Raw genomic sequence first — 26,510 nt, 5'->3', positions numbered from 1 at the left:
GAGCATGAAATGTTTTTCCATTGCTTTGTGTCTTCTTCAATTTCTTTCATAAGCTTTAGATAGTTTTCAGTGTATACATCTTTTACCTCTTTGGTTAGGTTTATTCCTAGGTATGTTATGGTTTTCGGTGCAATTGTAAATGGGATCGATTGCTTGATTTCTGTTGCTTCATTATCGGTGTATAAAAATGCAACCGATTTCTGTATGTTCATTTTATACCCTGCGACTTTGCTGAATTCATGTATCAGTTCTAGCAGTTTTTTGGTGGAGTCTTTCGGGTTTTCCATGTCGAGTATAAAGATGGATTTGTAAACCCAGTGGATATCAAGGCAGGACCTTCCTATTCCTTGCAACATCACAGAGCCCCTTCTCTTTGCTCCACATTGATGGAAGAAACAGTCAGAACCTGTGATACTTGGCTTAGAGCTTGCCTTCTGTCCTAGAAACATACTTCCAAGCAGGGAAGGCAGGCTGGGTAGGGCCCAGGGCAGCAATGCTGAGTTCAAGAAAAGTACCTCTGAGTCCACGTCCTGGGTCCCTGGTCATGTAGAGCAGCCACAGAACTAGTGAAATAGTACAGAGGTCTACAGCAGTCTCCCTGCTAATATTGGAGCTGAGTAATTTACAGAAAGCACCCTAACAAGAATCCTTTAGCTTACTTCATCTGCATAGTAACCCTGTGAGAAAGACAGGAGGGGAGCCACCTTGCCCATTTTACAGATAAGAAAGTAGAGGCAGGGAGAGATAAAGGGGCTTGTCTGTAGTCCCACAGCTAGTGGATGGCGGGAGCTGAGACTGAGACTTGATTTGGAATGCCGGCTGAGCCAGCGCTCCTTCCACCACACCACAGGAACACTAGACACCTAGCCATCAGCCTTCCCATTCTCTCTTCCCTCCATGCCGATCACTTCTGACTGGCGGGTCTCTGTAAAGCCTAGAACGGTGGAGCCAGGTAGCCATGAGGGAGGCCATATTTGGGGATCCTGGGATGTTCATGTTGAAAGCCAGCTCATGGAGCCTGGGATTCTCAGGTCTAAGTCCTAGAAGCCTTGTTTCAGTGCCCCATCTATACTGTAGATGAAAAGCCAAGTGGCAATGGGTGAAGTTGAGGGCAGGTGAGGGCAATGCCCAGCAGCCCCTGAACCTCTAAAGGTCGGTGAGCACCATTTGAAACCATCGTTATAGTCCAACCTTATCGTTTTCATATTGTGAAACCGAGGCCAGATAAGGGAAATAATTTGTCCAATGCCACACAGCAAGGTATTGGCAACCTGAGGCCCTGGGAAGTCTGAGGAAGTAGGGACAGTGTGTAGAATTGAGCAGGACTGCTTAACTGGCCTTGAGTGCTGTACCCACATGAAGTTTCCACGTCGAGCAGACCCAGCATGCATGTCAGCTCTTCTCCAAGCAAGTTGGACCCCACCATGCATGGCCACCTTGTCTGAACTAGAGAGCCCAGCTGCCTAGAGGAAGACTCACACTCCTTCCAGAAGGGCTTCTGACTTTCCATAGCAGGCTGTCATCTTGGGCATTACCACATGAGGGTGCCATGGGACCGCAGCTGCCTCTCCCTGCACAACTCCCACAGCAGGAGGTCTAAGTTGCTGAGAGCCTTCAGGACCCTGTGGAGGAAACATTCTGGGGGTAGCCTAGCCAGAGGGAGAGTGGAGAGTGGCAGGATGTGGCCAGGATGTGGCCAGGGGTGGGGAAAGTAAAAACTCCTTGCTGGCAAAAATTGGACACGAGGTCCCAGGGAAAATAAAGGGTTTATGGCATTGGTAAAGGAAACTTACCACTGGTTCCTCCTCCCCCATAGTGTCCCTTAGCTGATCTGTTGGAGAATCAGTTGGCTCAGGCTGTGTAGAGCCACACACATCACCTCTGAAAAGTTCTGTCACATCACTGTCTCTTGTCCCCAGACATCCCTGTGGCCCCTAATCTAGCCTACATAATGTGTGTCAAGCCCATGTGGACATGAGCAGGTGTAAGATGCGGCTTTTCCTCCACGGAGCTTATACCCTAGAGCTGGCGAAGCAGCTGCAAGCAAGTCAGGACCAACTTGGAGATGTTCAGAGATGCGCCAGGTGAGATGGAAAGAACGGCTCCTTCCATTTAGGGGAGTCAGGGAAGGCCTCACAAAGATGGTGACATTTGACCTTTGACCTCAGGGGTGGGTCCTTAGGTGGGATCCCACACAAGCAACCATCAAGACTCAGAAGAGTCACAGAGAGACAAAGGTACAAGTGGATCTGACAAACCAAGGGGACATCAGGGTGAAGGAGTGGTGGATGTAGAAGCTAGAGGATGGGGACCGCATTGTGACTTTCATGGGACCTAGGCCCTTTTGTCTTCATAAAAAAAATTTTTTTTTTAATTACGTTTCACAACCGCATTGGTATAAAAATGAATATAATCCAGGCTGATGGTATTCATTTTATTTCTTCTGATTTTAAAAGAAATGAAAACTTTGTGGGCTTTAAAAGTGTTGTGGGCCCTAGGCACTGTGCCTGCTGTGCCTATGGGATAAGTCGGCCTGCAGAACAGTGGGTTGGGACCCAAGTGAGAAGACTTTGAAGGCCATGCTAATTCGGGTAAACCATAGGGAGCCAGAGATCCCAACTCTAATCCTAGCTTTATCTTTGGTTGCATTAAGGATCCAAACATTTATCAGGTGTTGATTGTTTGCCATTTATCCCATATCCTTCATGCTCTTATGGCTTCACTCAACAGCTCTCCAGCCAATATCATGATATATGCCCAACCAAGGTGGCCTGTTTAGTGCCAAGTTTCCTCACCCCTGTGCAAAAGCAGTATAATCTCTCCCAGGGGCAGTCAGCTAAGAGTAACTCACAGGGAATGAGAGGTGCAGCAGAAGAGAGGAAGAAAGCACATATGACACCTAGAGAGTAGGTCCAGATTGGGGAGTGAGGGGAGCACTAGGGGAGATTGGTGGTCAAGAAGAGGGAGAGGCCACTGATGGGGTGATACAAGACTTCATGGCCTCCCCTTAGCTGGGGCTGGCCTCACCCTACCCCAGTATCTGCACTGTTCCTTAAAATTCACCCCTCTGATCATTCTCAGAGTTCACCTAAAACCTTAACACCTTGCTTAAATCTTGCTTAAAACCTTGATGCTGTGCTACTATCCCCTGGTTCCCGAAGACTCTCACTGTAGTGTTAAATGGCTGGTCCCTCCTGGGGCTCTATTTCCTACTTGAAGAATATTGGCGCCATTGCCCAAAATAGCCAAATACCCCAGGAGAGATTCTTATTGTTAATTACAAAAGTAATGGTGTAGAGGAGCCAAACGATACCGAAAAACATGAGTTTAAGAAGTGAAATTGATGGGGCGCCTGGGTGGCGCAGTCGGTTAAGCGTCCGACTTCAGCCAGGTCACGATCTCACGGTCCGTGAGTTCGAGCCCCGCGTCAGGCTCTGGGCTGATGGCTCGGAGCCTGGAGCCTGTTTCCGATTCTGTGTCTCCCTCTCTCTCTGCCCCTCCCCCGTTCATGCTCTGTCTCTCTCTGTCCCAAAAAAAAAATAAATAAAAAACGTTGAAAAAAAAAAAATTAAAAAAAAAAAAAAAAAAAAAAAGAAGTGAAATTGATCCTCACGATGCCTCCCTACCTCTTGACTCATTCCCTAGAAGTACCAACTTCCGGGTATAAACCCTTTCATACCCTTTTTCTGTGAATAACAAGTACACACATACCCAGTACCATATCATTTGCAATTTGATGTCTTCATCTAATATCCCAAGGACATCTTTTCATGTCAGTTCATTAAAGTCTAACTCATTCTTTTTAAAAGCTGGAGAGTGCCCCATCATTTGGTTACACCTAATTTCTTTCACCTTTCCCTGCTGATGAACACTTGGGGTTTTTTTTTTCCCAATCCTGCGACAACTTGGTGACAACCTCTACCATAACCCGCGTCCTCGTACATTTATTTTTGTGCCTGTGTCTCTTTCAAAAGGATTGCAATCCTAGAATTAGAATTGCTTGGTCAGAAGAAACACAATGCCTCAACATTTAACCACAACTACTGTCTACGTCTGGCCCCAACGGTGAAAATGGGAGTCTGACCAGCAGTGGAGATGAGGCTGGGCCATGCAGACTAGGCACCGGTTGCTGGTTGCGAGGGCCTTAAGTGTCGTCCCTGAAGACTTTGGTTTTTATGCAAACACAGATTGGGTGGCCCTAGGCCAAGGGTACGGAGGTGAGTGTGACATCGACGGCGCCCTTAGAGGCTTACTTTGGAGTATGTGATATTGAGGGGTAATGTTTAGGTGGCCCTAAAGGCCTCCTCTTGGGCTTCTCATCCTGGAGCTAGAGCTGGCTTCTTAACTAGGGAGGTGGGGAGAGGATGGCCAAAGAGGCCCAGTTCCCCAGCCCAGCTCAGCTCAGCCTCTTCCCCATCTGCTTTTATTGGAATCCTGGCAGTCAGACTGGAAAGGGGGTCCTCCGGGTGCCCCGAGAGCCATAATGTGATGGCCCCGAACTCTATGACATGGCCTACGGAGCTCCTTCCTACAGCTTTTTCCAGGCCTCTCTTGCAACTGCAGGCATGAACCTTGGATTCTGGAAAGTGTCTAGGCCACAAAGACCCCCAGGTGAACCAGATGACTCTCCTGCCTCCCTCCAGGCTTCCTGGCTTCTCTCTGCCTAAATCACAGCCCCGCTCTTGGCCCTCTGCTCTGGGGCCTCCTGACCCAAAGTCCTCTGCCCGCCTCAAGGCGCCCTGCCCCTCCCTCCTTTCTCCTCTCCTGACTTTGACAGGCAGGGCCCTTCATCACCTACAGGCCAGGCCTGTTCCTCACCTGCTCCCTCTGCCCTCCATGCTCACAGTGCTCAGACCATCTCCCTATCCTGGGGCTACCCCTTCTAACCCACCTCATGGTCTCCTTCTCTGGGAGCTCTCTGGTTGGCTTTCTGTCTGAGTCTCCCCAAACCCGTTTCTTAGTACCTTCTTCCACCAGAATTCCCTCCACCATCCCTACTTGGTTTAGTCCTCCTGCATTTACACCTCTGTCCTGGAGGCATAGCCCACCTTCCTCGTTGGGCAGGGGGAGGTCGTGGTCTCTTCTTTTTGCTAACTACTCTTCCCTCCTCCACACCCACCCCTTGCCTCCACCTCCTGGTGCACTGAATGGATCTCTGCACTTACAGTGTCACTGAGGACAGTAAGGCAGTGACAGACTGTGAAGGGAGCACCCTGATGGAAAGACCAGCCCTGGTTCCCTCTCTTTTTTCTGAAAAAAGAGTTCACTGGATGCCTTTCCACTGAATGCAGATGCTTAAGTCAGCCCTAACCTGACCTTGTTCTGCCTTTGAACAACAGATAAATTAGTTTACTTGAAAATACATCTTTTCGGGGCGCCTGGGTGGCGCAGTCGGTTAAGCGTCCGACTTCAGCCAGGTCACGATCTCGCGGTCCGTGAGTTCGAGCCCCGCGTCAGGCTCTGGGCTGATGGCTCGGAGCCTGGAGCCTGTTTCCGATTCTGTGTCTCCCTCTCTCTCTGCCCCTCCCCCGTTCATGCTCTGTCTCTCTCTGTCCCAAAAATAAAAAAAAAAAAAAAAAAAAAAACGTTGAAAAAAAAAAAATTAAAAAAAAAAAAAAATACATCTTTTCATTTGTATTTCCACGTCACCTGTGATTTTCCCCGGCCTTCCATCTGCAGCCCTGACAGCTGGCAGCAAGACGGTCAGCAAAGCTGCTGATAAGAGGAGTACAAAGAGGGCTTGGTTCATGGCAAGGGGGCAGTGGTCTGCTCGGCCGGCAACATGCTACGCTTCTTGGTGCTCGCCACCCTGGTCCTTTATGGTAAGTGGGTCCTCGGGCCTGACTTCTATAGGGCGGAGGATTTGGACAGCAGAGCCAAAAGCTATCCTGAAGTCCAGGCCTGCTCTCTATCCCAGGGTGAGATGGGACACCCTGTGGGTCTAGCAAAAACTTTACCCTCCTGGAATCCAGGGTAGGAGCAGTGAGAGCCACTCTCCATGCAGGACCCTCTGGATGGCAGGGCCTTGAGCCACGAAACAGAGAAGCCCCTTTCATGGGTCTGGGCTTCCTTACCACCCTCATCGACAGGAAGACATCCTCAGCAGGTGTCTGGCTGGGATGTGCACTGCCGTCCTTGCCCCCTGGAGAATCCTGCCAAAGCACCGTATGTGTGGGTAGAGGGGTGAGAGGTCACCTCGGGCCATTAGGATGACCCCGAGCAAGGCTGAGACCACAGGGAGCCTCTGGGGCCCTAGCCCAGTGATGTGAGATGGGTCCTTCGTAGCATGCCAGAGTTCTGGGGACACCTGGGGGTGGGGGGAAGCAGAAGCCACTCGGACTCCCCTGTTTGGCGAAAGGGCTCCCATAACTCTCAGCTGGGCCCCTCACTTGCTAGGGAGGAACTGTGAATTCGCAGACAAAGCACAACAGCCACCCTGCCCCCCACCCTGAGCTGACCCCATGCTTAGTCATCACTCACTTTTCTTCTGCCCCACAAAGGACACAGCACCCAGGACTTTCCAGAAACCAACGCCCGGGTAGTTGGAGGGACTGAGGCCCGGAAGAATTCCTGGCCCTCGCAGGTGGGTGTTCCTTCACAGCCCCAGACTTCCAACAAAACGAGAGCTGCATGTGTGCTGGTATACAACATCATGTGTGTTTGTGCACATCCTTACCCACAAGTTCTCTAACTGTCTGGATTCTAGAGGTAAAAGGTTGAACGGGTCCAGGCTTAAGGTGGAAGAAGCATACAACAGGTTTGGGGGAGGGGATCTGAACACCAGCCACACTTACTTTCCCAGGCAAGCACCCAAACCCAAACCACATTTATGTTCCCAGTGGCACGAGCAAGACTGCATGCCAGACCCACAGCTCCACGTCCCAATACCCTGACACACACACACACACACACACACACACACACACACACACCACTCCTCACTGTGTGCCTCTGCATTCAAGCACACCCCCACCCACCCCCACCACCCCCCCCCCCCCAAGTAGAGCATGTAGCTTATTTGGCTATTTAAAGCGTTTCTACTTTCGTCACAGGGCAGCTAGGCTTTGAGTTAAGCAATTCTAAATGCGTAAAACTGGCAAATTAACTGGTGAATAACCACACTTTGAGAGGAATCACTCCAATTGGAATTCAATTCAGTTCACCGAAGTTTGCACCCGAATTTTCAGAAGTAGAGCGATGGTGGAACACGAGGTGCTGAGGAAGACATGAACTGATAAAATTGAATATTCCAGTGGTGGTTCTGAGTATTCCCTGAAGTGGGGGGACAGGACATGTCTGGAGGTCATTGGAGGGGGAGCTCTGGAGACCTAAGCCTGTGGGTTAGGTGATGGAGCCATTCCATGGCCACGTTTCCTTCCAAGAGGGAATGCAGGTCAAAGGACCTGGGTTCTTGGCCCTTTGCACCAACCCCGAGTGGGGATGTCAAATACGCTGTGTGTGTGCCTTTCCTCCCCCATCCACGTACACAGCAAACATCACCCAACAGTGGAGCACTCCCTGCTGATCCCGGGGCCGTCGGCACACCCCTTCTCACCGCCACTCCGAGGAGCCAATAGCGACCGATCAGTAGAAACTGACAGGTCAGATGAAACCCATTTGCCATCTCTGGCCCACAAAGCTGGAGAATGTTTGGAAGGATGGAAGGAATGGAAAGAAGTGTAATATGCAGTTTGGGGCAAAGCCTTTTAAGAAACGCCAACCTCTCCCTCCTTTCTCTCCTCCCCTTCTAGATTTCCCTCCAGTACCTCTCTGGGGGCAAATGGTATCACACCTGTGGGGGGACCCTCATCAGACAGAACTGGGTGATGACAGCTGCTCACTGCGTGGACCGGTGAGAAAAACAAAACCCAGCTTTGCTGAGCTTCTGGAAGGGGAGAAGTCTGGCCTTTCTGGAGGAAGATGTATCTTTGAGCACTCAGGACAAGCCTTTAAGGGGGTGTTGGGGGGCCTGTGGGGAGGTAGTAGACTATAATGAAAGGTACAGATTTTGGCATCGGGCAAGCTTAGGTTCCCATCCCGTTTCGCCTTCTACCTTTGTGCCTTTGGATGACTTCCTTAGCTTCTCTAAGCTCTCATTCTCTTATTTCTAAAATGGGGTCGGGGCGCCTGGGTGGCTCAGTCGGTTAAGCGGCCGACTTCAGCTCGGGTCATGATCTCGCGGTCCGTGAGTTCGAGCCCCGCGTCGGGCTCTGTGCGGACAGCTCAGAGCCTGGAGCCTGTTTCAGATTCTGTGTCTCCCTCTCTCTGACCCTCCCCCGTTCATGCTCTGTCTCTCTCTGTCTCAAAAATAAATAAACGTTAAAAAAAAATTTAAAATGGGGTCATAATACCTACTTTGCCGAGTTATTGTGAGGATTAAGTAGGTAAATATTTCAGTGCCTGGTCAATGCCTGGCTGGCAATCATTTTTGTTCGTATGTGTCTTGAGCAACTGTTCTCAAATTTGAGCATGGATCAGAATCACCTGGAAGGCACAAATCAGAGCTTCTGACTTGGTGGGTTCAGGTTGAAGGCTGATAATCCGCATTTCTCACAAGTTTCCGGGTTATGCTGGCGCTGCTGGCCCAGGGATCATGCTTTAAACTATTGGTTTATCCTTCCCTCAAAATCTCTCTGTGGGCTGAGAGCCATTATTTCATTTATGTTCACCATACCTCTCCCAGGCTATGAGATACTCAGCCTCTGCTGCTGGGCTTTAAAAATGGGTCAGTGAAGTTGCTGGCAGTTTTTGTCACCGCCACAGGTTAGTAAATTCGAGAACGAGGGGGCTTGTTACTGCCTCGTCTTCCAGGATTTTTCATCTGCCCTCTGCCTGGGCCAGTTACGATGAGTTCTTGTTCTAAAGATAAGATGTGAGATGGCTTCCCAACTTTTCTCTGAGGGAAAAGAGCCCCCTGGATCACTCAGGGCTTCCTGCTCTTGTCTCACTCCAGCAAAATGACCTTCCGTGTGGTGGCTGGAGAGCACAACCTGAGCCAGAACGATGGCACCGAGCAGCGTGTGAGTGTGCAGAACATCGTGGTGCATCGCTACTGGAACAGCACTAACGTGGCCGCCGGGTAGGGACAGGGCTGGGCTGGCCTTGGCCTGGAGGTAGGGGGCTGACTGGCCAGCAACAGGGTCTTGGCTTCCCTCACGTTCATTCGGAAGGCCTCTGAGAATTTAGCTTTTGGGAGGCTTGAGAATTTTGGAAGGCCTTTGTGACTTGTTTGATCTAGGCTGGTTTGCGTGATCGGGTCACCTGAAACTCCTTCTCTGCAGCGTTCAAGGTTTCCATTTCTGCTGTTGCTTAGTATTCATTTTAGGGAATCGACTCCGTCAGCAAAAGTAAATGTCTTAAAATGAATCTGATCTGAGAAAACTCGTGCCAGACTGAGCCGTACGTTTTGGGAAAGGGGGTAGTTAAAATGGTGGTCAGTGCTGGGGGTCGTGGGGGGCGGGGAGCGGGTTCAAGGAGCTGGGATATCGCCACGGAGTTTTCAGACCCACGCGGCACGGTAGGTCTTTCTTCCCTGAGAATTCTTCTCTATGGCCAAGATCACAGCACTCGGCTCCTTTCTGATTCCCCATTCATAACTGAGAGACGTAAGCCCCACTACCACCACCGAGGTCGCAGAGGCCACAGCTAGACCACAACACCAAGACCTCACCAGCAGGTGCTGCTGTTCGACAAGTAATATCCTACAATCCAGCTGTGTTTGACTGAGTCCGAGGCTGAGCAAACCAGCCTCCCCCTTTCTCTGAGTTGTTCCTTTCGAATTCTATGGGCACACAAAGGCTTAGTGAGGGCCGCCCCGCGTGCCGACCTTGACGGAAGGCCTGAGCAGGCTCGTTTCCTCCCACAGCTATGACATTGCCCTGCTGCGCCTGGCCCAGAGAGTTACCCTCAACAACTATGTGCAGCTGGGTGTCCTGCCCCCGGCGGGGGCCATCCTGGCCAACAACAATCCCTGCTACATCACGGGCTGGGGCATGACCAAGAGTAAGTCGCCTGCGTTGGCAAAATCCACCACACGGGGCTTGAGTAGGTAGCTGGGCTTCTGGGGAGCATTTTTCTGTAGCCCTAGGTCGCAGCCCTAGTCAGGGACGAGGAACCAGAGATCGAAGAACTGGTGCGTGAAATCGAGCTAAGAATAGGCCATGGAACAGTCAAGTCAGAGATTCATAGAGTCTTATAACTGAGAAACAAAACAAAACAAAACATGCCACCTTCCCTCACGGCGTATTTTTACAAGCCTCTCATTTTATAACCTGAGGAAACTGAGGCCCAAGAAAATTAAGACCACGTGACTGGTTAGTAACTAGTTCGCTGGAGCCAGGACCCGGGTATCTGGCTCCCACTCTGGTGGTCGTTACACCATCACGCTACCTCCAAAGTCGCCGGGCTGTGGGTTGGGGTGAATAAACCAGAGGTAGCCGTAGGTCCAGAGGAGTGAAGGCAAAAGAGAACTCAGCTAGCTCTCTTCTGCTCATCGCGGGAAGAGTTCGGGTAGGCAATGCCATCCAGACAACACAGAAAGGTAGGACGGGCTATGAGCAGAGATGGTTAAGAAGGGCAGGGACATTAGGACTGACACAGACATCTGTCAGCCAGGAGGCGGTATTTGAGCTCTGGGGGAGAGGCAAGGCCTTGCCACAAGCAGCCAGTCTGCTGGGAAAACCTGGAGCTGACAGAGAGAGAGAGAGAGAGAGAGAGAGAGAGAGAGAGAGAGACATGCTTCTAATGCAGCTGCTCTCAGTTCACTTAATATCATAGTGGTTCGACCTCCTGATCTCTAGAACATGAAAGCATCGTTGTAAGGATACAGAGAAGTAATTCATGTGCAAAGGCTTTGAAAAGTCCAAAGAGCCAGATAAAGGAAAGCTGCAGCAAGCTCTTAGGACATGAAAAGAAGGGTGTATGGTCCCGGTTCTGCTTCGTGGCGTTTACAGTGTGAAGTGAAAGCAGGGGAGTTCTCGACAAATACGACCATTCCGGTGACTTTAAAGTGCTTTCCTTTTTTTAAGCAGCAGTAGGGAGATTGGAGGTTGGTGGTTTGGAGCTTGGGAACAGCGATCAAGGATGAGCCCTGAAGGAAGGGGCCTGTAGCTTGCATATAAAGTGGGGAGGGGAGAGGATGTGTGGCACGCCCTGGAAGGAGCTTGCCCTGAGTTCAGCTTTCACTGGAGCTTGGGAAGGCTTGGGAGGGTGTGGAAGGCTCCCCCCGCCCCCGAGAGGGTTTGGGGCTGACCTCCAACGCTGTGTGTCCTGTTCAGCCAATGGGCACCTGGCCCAGGCCCTGCAGCAGGCTTACCTGCCCAGTGTGGACTATGCCACCTGCTCCAGTTCCAGCTACTGGGGCTCCACCGTGAAGAGCACCATGATATGCGCTGGAGGAGACGGAATTCGCTCTGGATGCCAGGTGAACACATGCAGGAGGCATCAGGAATCGCAGGCTGGGCCCTTCCCCTCTTGGCCTCCCAAACCCCACCCCCAACCTTTTCCTCACTCCCTTTTCCACACCTGCTCCCACCCCCTGTCCAGACTCCGCTTGCTACTCTGGCGTCTCAGTGAGAATGAGTCTGTGCCAGGAACTCGGCACTCAAGGAATCTGCTGAAATTCACCTTGCCTAATGCCCTGACCTCAGAGGCTTGGATGTGGCCCAACATTTGCGTGTTGGTGTATGTGTGCGTTCTTTGGAAGTTGTTTGTCACCTAGACTTTTTACAGCCTGGAGTGGTGGTGGTCGTAACTGTGTATAAGAAAAGCTCTGTTCCCATCGATCCCAGCTTTCCTTGTACCTCCTTCTTTTTTTTTTTTTTTTTTCAACGTTTTTTATTTATTTTTGGGACAGAGAGAGACAGAGCATGAACGGGGGAGGGGCAGAGAGAGAGGGAGACACAGAATCGGAAACAGGCTCCAGGCTCCGAGCCATCAGCCCAGAGCCTGACGCGGGGCTCGAACTCACGGACCGCGAGATCGTGACCTGGCTGAAGTCGGACGCTTAACCGACTGCGCCACCCAGGCGCCCCTCCTTGTACCTCCTTCTTCACCAACCCTTTACCTCAGTAGTATTTCCAGGAGTATATACGGATGAATGGGGCAGGGGAGAGCGCACAAAATAGTGTTATAATCATTTATATATATGATACATGGGATCCTCTTCTCTTTAGACAAAATCAGTCAGCAGTGTACCATCTTACAGATTTCTTGATGCAGTTCAACAAATGTTCTTGATTATCTATTAGAGGCCAGACACTGTGCTAAGTGTTAGGGATACAAAGATGACTCAAATACAGTGTTTTAGTGGAGGAATGGCAGGAGCAGACATACGATAGAACGTGTAATACAACGTGGGTAAGTGTCATAATAAAGATACGCGTAGGGTGATATAGGAGCCCAAAAGATAGGCACTTACCTGTACCTGTTGGGGTCAGAAAAGACTTGTTTCCCCCCAAGAGAGTGGAGCCTGTAGTGAGTCCTGATGGTTAAATGGGAGAAAGCCAGGCATAAAGGGGAAAAGCTGTTCAGAGAGAGAAACAGCATGAATGAGGGCATGGGCCAAGAAACCATCTAGAACACTTAGAGAATTACAGGGCCTTCCCTACAGCTGGAGCAGAGGTCAGAGCCCACAAGCCTCCAAATCCACGGCCTGTTTCTCTGCAACCATTCTGTAGAATGCTTTTTACATTTTTAAATGGTTGGGAATAAATTTACAAAAATAATGTCATGACACATGAAAAATATAAGATTCTAATGTTCATTAAAGAGCATTTAATTGGAACAAATACAGCCATACTTGTTTATTTACATATTATTCGCGGCTGCTTTCAGAGAGTTGAATAGTTGAAACAAAGACTCCACAGGCTGCAGAATCTAAAATGTTTACTATTTGGCCCTTTATAGAAAAAGTTGGCTGACCCTTGGTCTAGAAATAAACTATTACCATACCAGAGAAGGTCAGGAGAGGACACTGAAGGCAAGCAGGAGCCACGTGACTTAGGGCTTCAAGTGCCATGTGCAGGGGAAGAAAATTTTTCCGTCTTCCTTCTAGGTTCTTTGGCTCACCTAATAATTAAATTGACATAGGACAGATTAGCAGGAGAAAAACGAATTTAATCTCATATGTGCAGGAGCTCATAAACATTTGAGACTCAAAGAACTTTTAGACAAAGAAAAAATAAATCTGTGAAGAATTGGCAAGACAAAGAAGTTTGGGTTTGGTGTAAATTAGTTAAGACCCAACAAGGTGAGGTAAGAGGGTTTGTTCTATAGCCCTGAATTCCCTATATCCAACCATAAGGATGTCTCCTTCCCTCCTGGTACGGGGGGGTACCTTTCACATGGGACATTTATTTTCTGCTTTCCGAGAAACAAAGTAGGGTTAGAATATCCTTCTTACATTGTCTGTGCTTAAGTAACTTTAATTCAAAATAATCAAGGTCCCAAAGTGGTATATTTTGGGGCAGCCTGCCCTGAATCTCCATCACATGCTTAGGGACATGAACTTTATCTCTTGGGTACTGGGAAACCATTGAAGAGTTATAAAAAGGAGAATAGCATTATCAGAGTTGCCTTTTAGAGGTATCGTCTAATGACAAGGTAAGCGTGTCTTTGAAGAGGGGAAGGGTGGATGAGAGACAGGTTAGGAGACTATTGTAATTATCTAGGCAATAAATTTGAGGGTTTGAACTAGGGCAGTGGAGAGGAGGGAGAAAGAAGGAGCAACTGGAGTGACTTCCAGGCATCCGGTTTAAGTGATTTAGGGGAGGGGTTTGCTGCCTCCAATGACAGAAGGTTTATAGGATTTGGGAAAGAAGGTGATGAACTTGATTCTGAACAAGTTGAGTCTGAAATCCCAATGGGACATTCAGGTATAATTAACCAGTAAGTAATTAGATATAAAGAAGAAGAGAGTGTGGGGAGAGCTGGGCTAGAGATACAGCAGATGAGCTCCACTCCCCACCCCAGCCACCCCCATCCTGCAGGGGAAAGGTTGTAGAATGAGAAAAGAAAGAACAGTGAGTTGAGGAAAAACTATGATAACATGAATACTTGAATGCTGCAGGGGTAGGTGGAGGACAAAGAACCCATAAGACCTAAGAGGAATGAGAGGTGATAAGGGTTTTCCAGAATCTCAGGAAATACTAACGTGTCATACACAGTATGACACAGTGCATCCAGGAGCCACAGTAGATCACTGAAGTGCCGACTTGCACAGTTGGTGGGTCACTGGTAACTGGCAAGAACAGTTTCAGTAGACTGGAGGGGGCAGAAGTTTTACTGAAGATAAGAAATGAAGAGGCAACAAGAAACATAGTAAGGAATGGAGAATGCTCTTCCAAGAATCTTGGGGGAAAGAGAGGGACCAAAAAAAAAAAAAAGTCTGGTAGCTTTAAGGAGAATGACAAGTCATGGAGGGGCTGAATATAGTATGTTAAAAGTGAGTGTGTTAATAGGCAGAGAAGAAAGCATCTTGTAGAGTCAGTGAGAGGAAATAACGGATAGCACAAGATCCCAGAGGAAGAGCGATGGAACCAAGAGCACGGGAAGAGAGACACCAAAATGTGCGCGGATATGAAAGAGTGTGCAGGCTGGGTGGCTGGAGCATGGCAGGGGTTTGCATTATTTTGTCTATTTACTTATGAAATAGGAGTCAGGTTGGATGCTGATAATGAAGGTACAAGGGTTGTATGGGTCTGGATTAATTAAAGTGAGTAGGACGATGACTGACCTCCAAGATGTTACTGATAGAGTGAGGTTGCAGACCACGCAGTGACTAAGTGAGCGTGTGATTCACTCCCATTTTACTCAAGACCCAGTTGCAGGGATGCGTTAATCCAGGGCTGGGTTTTCCTGCATTACTGGAGCTAAAGGACAAGACTGCAGACCAAATGCAAGGTCCGAGCTGAGTGGAAAAAGAGAAGCCAGCTGTAGGATGGTAGGCTGACTGAAAGAGTAGGATCAAAGGACCAAATGTTTCTGGTGAGCACCTAGAACCATGGAAGTAAGGTGACCAGCTCATCCCAGTTTGCCCTCCTAGTGTTAAAACATAGAAGTCCTGTATCCTGGGAGCCCTACATGCAGGTAGAGACTGATAGGTAAGCGGTTCTCTTCCAGGTCCTCACCAGCCAGCTTCCCCTATTACCTTAAGGTTTAACCTTTCTGAGTTAATTCACTTTCCCTCTGCTCTCTCAGGGTCTTAAAGTCTGAATAAGTAGAGTACTTTTCTTCCTGCAGCCGCTCTAAACTGACAATTCTCTGAGGCAGTTGTGTCTCCAGATCCCTTGCCACTGGAGTTTCCCAAGAGTGTGTCTTCTAGGTTTTCAGACTTCTGGGTCCCCCAACTCTTCACCTCAGAATGGATCCACTCATTCCCACCGAGCTCCTTCCCAGCTCTTCCTCCTGCCCTCAGATCCTCAGCCACACCTTCCATCTCTCCAGAGCCTGTGTTTCTTTTCAAGTCAATTAACATAAGATGATAGTGTTATATGTAATTTAATTACCTTCCATTCCTCTAGCCCAGAAACACTCTCAACCCTCTATTAGAATTTGGGTGGAAGATTTTTAGGTTGTTTTGTTTGATTTGTTTTGAGTGCAGTAGTCTAAAGAAAACATCCTCTTTTCCTAAGCAGTAGTTGGGGTGTGGTACAGCTAGTTCCTTTTTAAAAGAATCATCCCCAATGTGAACTTTTGGTGTCTTTTCCTTTTAAGCTTCAATTTTTAACGAGGCTATATGTATTAAGTTGCTTAAGGTGACAAATAAAACTATGAGTTTAATGATGGAAAAGAACAATCATTGTGTTCCTTCCACTCTTCTAGATCTCCCTCCCCAGAAGGGACCACTTTCAACTCTTGTCAGCTGATTCTTTTGGGGTCTCCATACCTCTATAAAAATAAATGCTTGTATTCCTACTTTTCAGTTCAGGCATTATGGGTGATGTGGATCTCTCTTCCTTTTTCACAGAGGTACCTGTTAAATAACAAAAATTCAACTGAGTAAATTTGAAGATCAAAGTGGCTTTATTCAAGGACTCAGGAATTGGGGAGTACCCCATCTAGCAAATAGAAAGGAGCTCCATCAAGCTGCAGAAAAGGAAAAGTTTTTAAAGGCAGAGAGGGAGCTGGAATAAAGGAAATTATTAGTAAAGAATGCCTTGTTTTAGGCAAGGTTGTCCTCCCAAGGGGAACAGAGAGGGTCTCTTAGCAGATTACCTCCTCGAGCTGACCAGGAAATTCCAGTTTGGCTGGCTGAAGGTCACGTTTCTGAAAGAAGCTGAAGCTGCAATTAGATTAGGTGTTAAGTTTTGGTGGGGTTTAGCACAAGTGACTCAGTTTTGGATCTACTGTCTCCTCAGCAACTGCCCTGTAGTTCTCACAGCTTTTTGTGAAATTTTGTTGATCCTTTGTGTGGTATTCACAGGTCATATGGTTTTTTGCTTAATCTCTGTGATATTCACAGGCCATGACTTCAGGTTCAACGATCTGTAGGTTGCTCGTTCTCCTCATTCTTTTTCTGATGTTCCTGTTTTGGGGAGATCATTTTCTTGGTGGTTAGTGGCTGTGAACATGCATTTAAAACATTTGACAGAATAACAATGGACAGGGGAGACTATTATGATTACTATAAGCAGAATAATTCCCAGTGTTTAGAATGCACTTTGGAGCCATGGTCCCCAACATCCAAACCAATCAAAATCAAGTCAGTCAAAGAAAGACCCTGTTGTAGCAGTCACCCTTGTAAACCACGTTGGCTTGCTCAGTGATCTTACGTAATTGAGTTTCAGCTTCTCCAGAAGTGTTAATCCAGCATAATAGGTGGTATTGGCCACAGTACAGACATCCCCTCACTCAGCTAAAGATAATTAAAGACTATCCTATCATCAAGAATAACTTATGGGGCACCTGGGTGGTTCAATCAGTTGAGTGTCTGACTCTTGGTTTTGGCTCAGGTCATGATCCCAGGGTCACGGGATCAAGCCCCGCATTGAGCTCTCTGCTCTGTGTTGAGTGTGGAGCCTCTTGAGATTCTCTCTTTCTTTCTCTCTCTCTCTCTCTCTCTCTCTCTCTCTCTCTCTCTCTCTCCCTCCCTCCCTCCCTCTGACCTTCCTGACTCACTCCCTCTCTCTCTCTCTCTCTCCCTAAGGAAAAAAAAAAAGAACTTTGGCTAGAGAGTCTAAGGATTTTTATTGGGCAGCTATTGTCTTGGCAACAGATTCTACAATATCTTTAAGAGTTAAAGAGAGGTTTCTGATCATATGCTCATGTACCTTTACTCCTAACCAGGGAAGTGTAGCCCTGCCAAAGGAAGTGAATCCTGAATCATGAAAAATTCCTTTCTAACTCAATGATCTAACTCGATGATTCCTTTCTAACTCAATTCTTTCTCCAACTCGGAGATGTAAATCCAGGGCAATTGTACAATGAGGTGTCTTAGTTCATTTGTGGAAAGCCTAGGGGCACAGTTGGATAACCTAAAAGGCATTTCCTGGCTATGTGCTAGCTATCTTGTCATTCATAGGCCCAAGGGGAGTGATAATTACCACAAAGACAACCCCTCTCAGGGCACAAAACACTTCTCAGTAAGATGGCACTGTTAATGGATTCATTCTCAGGGATTGTTGCATTTGTCCATTCAAGCCAGGGGTCAGTTACGTCTTCTCTCAGCCTGAAATAAAAAGTTGTTCTAGGGGCGCCTGGGTGGCTTGGTCGGTTAAGCGTCCGACTTCGGCTCAGGTCACGATCTCACGGTCCGTGAGTTCGAGCCCCGCGTCGGGCTCTGTGCTGACTGCTCGGAGCCTGGAGCCTGTTTCGGATTCTGTGTCTCCCTCTCTCTCTGCCCCTCCCCTGTTCACGCTCTGTCTCTCTCTGTCTCAAAAATAATAAATAAAAACGTTAAAAAAAAAATTAAAAAAAAAAAAAAGTTGTTCTAAGTTCCAGAGGTTATCCCCCTTAGCCATGGCCCAGGAGATATGGATGATGGCATTATCTTTCTAGGCCAGCTCCAGAGTGAAGGAAAGAAAGGGAAGAAGAAAGGGTTTCGTATTTAGTCAGTTAAAGTATGAAGTCTTCATCTGGCATCTTGGGAGGAAGCAAGTCTACCTCCATGTCAGCTACTTCTCTTCCTAGTCACTTTGACTGGAACATCTCCAGTGTTTGTGTAGGACCCGATGTCAGGTGGGACCTTCTTCAGCTGTGAGATGCATGTCCAAGTCCCTGGAGTCTGACCACCATCTGGGTGGTGAGGAGGACCTGGGGTAGTCCCTTCCAAGGACTTTCAGGAGCAATCTGTGTTCTTATTGATTCCAAATCAAAAGGGTGAGAGAACATTGGAAATGTTAATTTGAAGAGTCAGAGCCAGATTTTTTTAGGAAACTAGAAGAATTCAGGATCCAGTTTATAAGTACATAACAGAACCTCAGAGACAATTAACAGGATTAGAATCTAATACAGATGATAGTGTAAACATAAGTTCTTCTCTCTACACTTACCTTCATTTTTTTACAGAAGAATTAGTTTGTTTACATTAAACTTTGCCTGATTATTTACATAAGTGCAGCAAGAATAGTGACTGACCACATAAGTTCTTTTTAAGACTGCTTTGCTGGAATCTTACAAGCAAAGTGCCAGGTCAATCTTTCCATGAGGCTTTATTGGCTCTGTAAAGTCAACCTTAGTTTCTTTCTTTTCTTTCCTTCTTCCTTCCTTCCTTCTTTTCTTTCTTTCTGTCTTTCTTTCTTTCTTTCTTTCTTTCTTTCTTTCTTTCTTTCTTTCTAGTTTTGAGAGAGAGAAAGAGGAGGGGCAGAGAGAAAGGGAGAGAGAGAATCCCAAGCAGGCTCCATGCTGTCAGTGCAGAGTCCAATGTGGGGCTCGATCCCACAAACTGTGTGATCGTGACCTGAGCCGAGATCAAGAGCCAGATGCTTAACCAACTGAGCCACCCAGGCACCCCAAGTTGATCTTAGTTTCTTGAAAGTGTCTGGTCATATCTGAGTCTATGCATAATGTTCTCAAATATGGTATTCCAGTCAGAGCTTTGGTAATATAACCAATGTTTCTAATTGTGTTTTGTTACAAGGAGATCAGATTCTCATTGAACCTATGTAAACAACTAACTGTAGCTTCCCTGGAACAACATGGGCTTGAACTGTGTGGGTCCATTATATGTGGATTCTTTTTTCAATAAATATACAACAGTAAGTGTATTTTATCTTCCTTATGATTTTCTTCATAACATCTTATTTTCTCTAGCTTACTTTACTGCACGAATACCATATATAACACATCTAACATATAAAATATGTGTTAATTGACTGTTTCTCTTATCAGTAAGGCTTTTGGTCAATAGTAGGCTACTAGTAGTTATACTTTGGAGGAATAAAAAGTTATACAGGGATTTTTGACTACACAGGGAGGGACAGTCAGTGTCCCTAACCCCTATGTTGTTCAAGGGTCAACTGTATATTGTCATGAAAAGACTACTTGAGAATTTTTGAATTCTGGAGGGATCAGGTAGGGAAAAAACAAGTAAATGTTTCACCTTTGGTCACAAATGTATATCTTACCAAATTGTTGATAGCTTAAGAGAAAAGATAAAAAGGTTTCCTAAAATCTGGAAAAGAAAACATTAGACAACCGGTAGTGTTTTAAACAAGAAGTCATACAAATGATAATCATCCTCTCCTCCTCAGTTCACTCATGCCCATGTAATTAACATCTGTCCTATTTGAATCCATTTTTCCCACTAGTTCTGGAAGTTCTCACCCAGTTCAGTTGCTTGATCTGAAAGTTATCAGGAACCTGTATTCTAGAGTACCCGTTAGATTCTTTTCCATGAATTTCTCTGAGGATAAAACACATTTGCAGGAAGCTTTTGTAAAACAGTAACTCTCTGTACATGATAAAAGACCAGAAATGCCCATTATTAAAGATGTGATGAGAGTTCATTCTTAATGGAATTGACAAAGGGACTTACCCATGGCCCTTGGAAATGGTGAGAAAGACAGTAAACTCAGTGTTTGCAGAGTTTTATGCCTGTTTCTTGGTGTCCCCAAAGCTGTCAGAAGTGCCCTTTGCTGTGGCCTCTGCCACCAAATCTGTTAAATAACAAAAATTCAGCTGAGTAAATTTAAAGATCAAAGCAGCTTCATTCAATGATTCATGAATCAGATGGCATCTCCTCGAGCGAACGGAAAGCAGCTTCATTGAGCTGTGGCAAAGAATGCCTTGTTTTAGGCAAAGTGGCCCTCCTAAGGGGTCTATCAGCACATTGCCGCCTAGCGTTGACCTAAAAATTCCAGGTTGGCTGGTTAAAGGTCACATTTCTGGGAGAAACTGAAGCTACCGTTAGGTTAGGTATTAAGTCTTGGTGGAGTTTAGCATAAGTGACTTTATTTTGGGCCTGCTGTCTCCTTTTTAACAGTTGGAACGTTTTGGAAGAGTGTGTTGTGATCAAAAGCAACATTATAAGTGAGATTACATATATCTTCATGGAGTTAACGGCTGTTCCTGGCTGTCTCCATCCTTTCAGAGACAGGCTTGGCACACACAAGCACGCATATGCTTTATTGTGGGTCGCTAGTCCTGTGTTCCTGTATTTCTCTTTCTTCTTTGATGCTGCAAATCCTTCAGTGAGTTCATGAGAAAGGGAAGCGTTTTGGGGTTTTTTTTTTCCCGTTCCTCCCCCCTCCCCTTCTGGCCACTACCACTCTGTTCTCTGTACCTATGAGCTTGTTTTGTTTTGTGTTTAGATTTCACCAGTAAGAGGGATCATCCTGTATCTGCCTTTCTCTGACTGCTTTCACTGAACACACTGCCCTCGAGGTCCATCCACATCGTTTCAAATGGCAAGATTTCCTTCTGTTTTAAGGCCTGAACTCTTATCCATGTTGTATTCTAAAATCACTTTTCATTTCCTGCAGAACTTTGTTTTCCCTGGAGTTAAAAACTGTCCTTAAATCGGCAAAATATATGCCCATTTTATCACTGATTCGGCCCCACACTTCCCCACTAATTTCTTAAGTGACTTATTTTACCCTCTCCTGACCCCAGTATTTTGTGTTTTTGTATGGGTTTATTTGCATTCATCGTGAGAGAGCCTTGGTGGGTTTTCTCATTTTAGAAACTCCAGAACTTTGGTTCTGAAAATGTTTGTTTGTTGATGACTTCTTTCCTTCCATTTTTTATAGTCTCTTTCTAGAATTTCTGTTATTCACCTATTTACCTCCTTAGACGGTCCTCTTATTTTCTTAGTTTCTCTATATTTTGTTTGTTCTACTGTATCTTCCAATCCTTCCAACATTTCATTTCTACTATCATACTCATAATTTCCGAAGGCTCTTTTTGTTTTCTGAATGTTTCGTTTTGCAGTATGCTGTTCTTGCATCATGGATGCAATACTAATCACAGGTTTTTATTGCTTGTTTCCTTCTCCCTGCATACCCTTGGCTGCCCCTTCATTTTTTGTTTATTTCTTTGTCTCTTCGTTTTGAATTCTATTTTTATCTTAGAGGCTTTCTTCAGATGTGTGGTACTCCTTGACCATCTCCTTTCATTTCAGAGTGAGGTAATAAAAAGCTGATCAGTAGCTGTGAGCCTTCGGTGGGATTCATCCACACTGAACTGGTCTGTTGGGTGACCTAGTGAAGGTCTGGTGGTTTCAGTGGAGGACCTCTAATGGCAGGATCTTTAGGTCTTCCTTCTTGTGCTGGTCAGATTTTCCAGAGAACTATCTTTTGATTTTCTGTCTGGAATTATAGAACTGGCATCCTGGGAGCTGAGTAAGGAGGAGCGTGTCCAGGTAAACCCAGGTTCCTCTGATTCTAAGCCTGAGCATGTAACCATTACCCAATGTATCATTTTCTCTCCCCTTCACCCCAGTTTAGTTTCATGTGTTGACTACTTACCCTGTGTCTAAAGGCTAAGTCTAATTGGAACCACTGGTCTAAATGCTGGGGATGAAGACATCATGAGGACACCCTACTCCCCCCACTCCCAGGTTCGATTTAAGTCAATAAAAGCTATTGAGCTTAAGACATTCAAAGTTCTATGCTAGCACTGTGGAGAGGAAACGTGTCAGTAAGACACAGTCTCAAAAAGCTGTTTCAAAAAGCTCATAGACAGGTGTGGCAGGTAGAAACAAATTATGAAACCAAAATACAAGGCAGAATATGACCTAAGTACAGCAAAAGAAAGGACAGGAAGATGAGATTCATCTGGATTGTGGGGATATGAAGGAAGTAGGGATTTGAATTGGAGCTTTAAAACTGCACAGGGTTTGCATGCAGAAGTGGGGTATAAGCAAAAGCAAAGGTCCAAAGATTTTAAAATGGAGTTTTAGGACCCTCCTTCTCCTCCCTGCAGGGTGATTCTGGGGGCCCTCTCCATTGCCTTGTGAATGGCAAGTATGTTGTCCATGGAGTGACCAGTTTTGTGTCCAGTCTGGGCTGTAACGTCGCCAGGAAGCCCACAGTCTTCACACGGGTCTCTGCTTACATCTCCTGGATCAACAGTGTAAGTCCTCTCACATGACAGGTTGAAACAGGGTCACCTGGAGACCCATACACTGGCGGGGCTGGGGAGCAATAATTGGACAGGGAGGCCATCATCTTCCTTACCACATACGTTTACTCCTTTCCCTTGCCTCCATGATGCATTTCCCCTCAATAATGCTGCCATCCCAAGTTCCCCTCTGCATACCCGCTCAGCCGACATCACCCAAGTGCTTACTGTTTAGGGTAAGGTGGTGACAACAGCAGACCTCAACCGGACAGAGGGCAGTGCTGTCCTAAGTCAAAGCCAAGAGAAAAACAGCTTCAGAAAGTCCTGCGTGCACCTGGGAAAGGGAAGAGTCACTAACGTTTTCTCCCATGAGCTCTTTCTAAGGGCATTATGAGAATCTGCTCTACCCTTTAGCAAGAGGTTTTACTACCTTAGATGATGCTTGAAGGTTAGATGAGGCTTTACCTACACTGACCTAGTGGTAGCTTCACAATCATCCCACCTATGCCCTCTAGCCTTCAAACACACTCTGGAGTCTCGTGGCGTGAACTTTGATTCACAACCATTTCAAGGCCTATTCTTGCCACTAGGTGCTACATATGTGCCTAGAACATTGAATTGTCCTGACATAGCTGAGACCTACTTCCTACCATACACCTACCCTCCCTCTCCTGCCCCCCCTCCCCCAACTCCCTCAACTCCCCTCAGAAACACAGGGCCGGGCTACACTCAACCAGGAGCCCTGAAGAAAACAGAAGGGAGGGAGGCAGAAGTTACTGACTGTGGACATATTGGCTTTTCCTTCAGGTCATTGCTCCCAACTGAATGTCTTCCTGAATCTCATGGCCTTCCCAAGATGATGCTTAGACCCAAGAAAGGACTTGAGGCCATCAAGGAAAAAAAACATTCTGAGAGGCCATTGAGCCAGATCCAGAAAAGCAAATAAAACTGAATATGCATGATCATCCTGAGTCTTTTTGTTCGCTATTAGGCCCTCTAGAGGAAATGGAGTTATAGGACCCAAGTTGGATTTCACATTTCTGTGCTGGATCTTCCGTTTACTGCCATTTCACAAACTACGCCAAGTGGGAGTGGTTTTACGTTACTCTTTTTTGCATCCTTTTAGGACCCACCTAGCCATTAATCTGCCCATCTGGTATTTCTCCCATGTACATTTGCTATATGCAAAGGCACAGAGTGTTTTCTAATGTTCTTGAGTGACGAAGCGTGCCCTGACTCTCCCAGGTAGATTGTGGGCTCATCCTTCTTTTGTTCCCCCCTCCAGTGCCTAGAACAGGCGCCGCCCCACGGTTCTGGGCGATGGTAACTGCTAGGATACACTACAGATCGGAGGATAGGCTTCAGTAGTAGGTCAGATGCCAGCAGACAAAGAAAGTGACAAATTACAAAGGAGGCTAGGGAGGCGAGAATAGAAAAAAAAGGAGAAGATACTGAACGAAGAAAGGAAAGGGTTGAGCAGAACAAAAATGGAGAAGAGACCGCAATACAGGGCCTCCAGCTAAGTGTGAGTCAGCATGTCAAGGTCAGGACTGAAATAGACCACCGGATCCAGGGTTCTGTAAACCACAGAGAACTGGGAAGCTGATAATTCTGCCTCATCCTGGCCGGGGCTCAGTCTGTTGGAGTGGCCTACAATCGACCGAACAGGGAACCGAAAGAAGGCTAAGAGGTTGAGAAGCAGCTTTTCATAGCGATCACAGAGGACCAGACCAGAGGGAATAGGTAGTTAACATTATAACAGGAGAAACCGGCTAAGACTGGTCCTGGAATGTGCAGGCTGCAAAGTCAGCAAAGGCCTCTGGAACAGCGTAGGCATGCACTGTAAGAAGCTGGGTCAGGACGTCTGCGTCCCCATCTCAATTCCAACACCGAGGAACTGGGGAACCTCTGGGCAAGTCACCAGCTTTTTCTGACTCACTTTCCTCCTCTAGTTAACTTCTGAAGATCGTCCGTGCTCTAAAACCACAGGATTTGGTGATCATCAATTTCAGTTCCCAAGAGACTGGCATGGAAGAGAGTTTCTTAGGAAGCAGTGGCTGGGGGCTGTGTGGCTGAGGATGCTGTGGACTCCTGTCCTGTGAGTGACATCGGTGTTGCCCTCCTTCTGCTAGTGACAGACCTGTTATCATCACCATCTTCTCTCAGTGTTCCCACAGCACCGCCATCCTCTGGCCTTCTCCCCTCTTCTTCCCATCCAACATCAAGTCCTTCCATTTTCTGTATTCTCACCCCTTCTAGAACAGCCCCACGACGAACATCAAGAATAAACCCTAATGATGTAGAACCTGACAATTTTGTATCCACCTCTATATAAATGCATTAAGCACATACTATTATAATCGTCTGATGACCAGCCCATCTCCACCTTCAGACTTCAAGCATCTTGAGGTCAGAGACTGCATTTTTAAAAATTTATCTTGGGGCGCTTGAGTGGCTCCATCGGTTAAGCATCCAACTTCGGCTCAGGTCATGACCTCACAGTTCATGGGTTCAAGCCCTGCGTGGGGCTCTGTGCTGACAGCTGGGAGCCTGGACCCTGCTTTGGATTCTGTGTCTCCCTCTCTCTGCCTCTCCCTCCTCCCCTCAAAAATGAACAAATGGGGGCGCCTGGGTGGCGCAGTCGGTTAAGCTTCCGACTTCAGCCAGGTCACGATCTCGCGGCCCGTGAATTCAAGCCCCGCGTCAGGCTCTGGGCTGATGGCTCGGAGCCTGGAGCCTGTTTCCAATTCTGTGTCTTCCTCTCTCTGCCCCTCCCCCGTTCATGCTCTGTCTCTCTCTGTCCCAAAAATAAATAAAAAACGTTGAAAAAAAAAATTAAAAAAAAAAAAATGAACAAATGTTAAAAAAAATTTTTTTTTTTTTTTAATTTTATCTTGGTTTCCCAACACCCAGCAATGCCCAGCACACAGCTGACCCTGAGGGCAGTATGTCTGTTTGGGGGAATGGCCTGTAAAACAATCGAAGACAAGCCTCCCTCTCCACACTCCTCAGGAAATTATTTTGATCCTCTTCCCTTCCTGGAGAAATGTTACCTCCGCTGTAAAATCCGTGAGTAAATGGTTCCTCCAAACCTACTGTTCCTAATTTCCAGCTATCCCCTCAAGGGAGACAGGAAGTAACTTCCTTTCGGGAACCTTCTCCCTCGGGAAGGCACAGATGTAATCTCAGCAGCCTCGTCCCCACTTTCCTGGTCTGTCTTCACTCTGCTCCACCCAGTATAGGCCCTAGTCTGTCCAGCCAGAAAGTCTGCCCCCTCCCCCCCACCCCAGCATGAGCTTCCATTCTCTCCTCCCCAGTCCTTTTCCAGTAAGATCCTCTCCTTTCCCAGGGACCCCCATTTCTACCTCTGGCTCAGTTGTTGCTCCCTTTCAAATCCGCCTGTGGAGTCCTGTCCCTTTCCGCGCTCTATCCCTACCAGTTCTAGGCTTACTGCCAACCTCTCCGCAGAGGCTTTCCATCTTGAAAATCCCTGGCACCAGAAGCGCATTTTACTCGACAACCCAGGAGACGTGCCCGCGGACGTGAAACACGTTTCCCCGATGTGGTCAATGCCCGTGCTAAGTGGAGATCGCGATCTTTTCTACCCCATCGTTCCAGTGGCTTCCCGGTGCTGAGGGTTTCGGCGAATCGGCTTTCTGGCGCAAAAGTGTCCTGGCTCGCAGGAGAAAACTCGGTTCCCTGGGGCTGGCGCGCCCGTCCCTCGGGGCTGCGCAGCACTGACGCTGGGCTTGAGTGAGCGCCGCCTGAGGGCAGGCCCAAGTTTCCAGCCTACTCCTGAACAGGTGCAGCCCCCAACCTGGGCTCCAGAAGTGCCCGGTGGACTGGGGGGGGGGGGGGGGGGCAGCTGAGCGGCGGTGGGCGTGGGGGCCCCAGGGCCATCGTGGCGGCGCTGGGGGGGGGGGGGGCTCTTGGAGAGCCCGTGGGGGTCTCGAGCGGCGTGGGGCGGGGCGGCCACGGCCACAGCCGGATGCGAGGCATGCTGGGAACCG

General features: G+C 47.5%; 1 protein-coding gene and 1 long non-coding RNA gene across 5 annotated transcripts; one reads left to right on the top strand and one right to left on the bottom strand.

The window, feature by feature from the left end:
- Positions 1-23,465, top strand: CELA1 (chymotrypsin like elastase 1). Of its 2 annotated transcripts, XM_081796160.1 has the most exons (10): positions 1-2,084; positions 3,975-4,217; positions 5,680-5,822; positions 6,501-6,583; positions 7,752-7,852; positions 8,954-9,079; positions 9,866-10,002; positions 11,277-11,422; positions 22,363-22,512; positions 23,308-23,465. In XM_081796160.1, exons 3-10 carry the CDS (start codon positions 5,783-5,785, stop codon positions 23,323-23,325), a joined length of 801 nt encoding a protein of 266 aa, XP_081652286.1. In that variant the 5' UTR covers positions 1-2,084; positions 3,975-4,217; positions 5,680-5,782; the 3' UTR covers positions 23,326-23,465. The 2 variants fall into 2 exon arrangements, with proteins under 2 accessions (XP_081652286.1, XP_060513568.1); XM_060657585.3 differs by lacking the exon at positions 3,975-4,217.
- Positions 12,264-26,510, bottom strand: LOC132694375 (uncharacterized). Of its 3 annotated transcripts, XR_013556767.2 has the most exons (5): positions 25,866-26,510; positions 19,976-20,096; positions 15,887-15,973; positions 12,952-13,068; positions 12,264-12,523 (listed from the first exon to the last, which is right to left on the bottom strand). It is a non-coding gene; the product is annotated as an uncharacterized LOC132694375 (long non-coding RNA). The 3 variants fall into 3 exon arrangements; XR_009617276.3 differs by lacking the exon at positions 12,264-12,523 and having other exon boundaries at positions 12,645-13,068; positions 25,866-26,509; XR_013556768.2 differs by lacking the exon at positions 12,264-12,523 and having other exon boundaries at positions 12,645-13,068; positions 26,106-26,508.

This window comes from Panthera onca, chromosome B4, assembly GCF_046562875.1.
Source record: "Panthera onca isolate mPanOnc1 chromosome B4, mPanOnc1 haplotype 2, whole genome shotgun sequence".
NCBI lineage: Eukaryota > Metazoa > Chordata > Mammalia > Carnivora > Felidae > Panthera > Panthera onca.
This window is presented reverse-complemented; position numbering and strand designations above follow the sequence as displayed.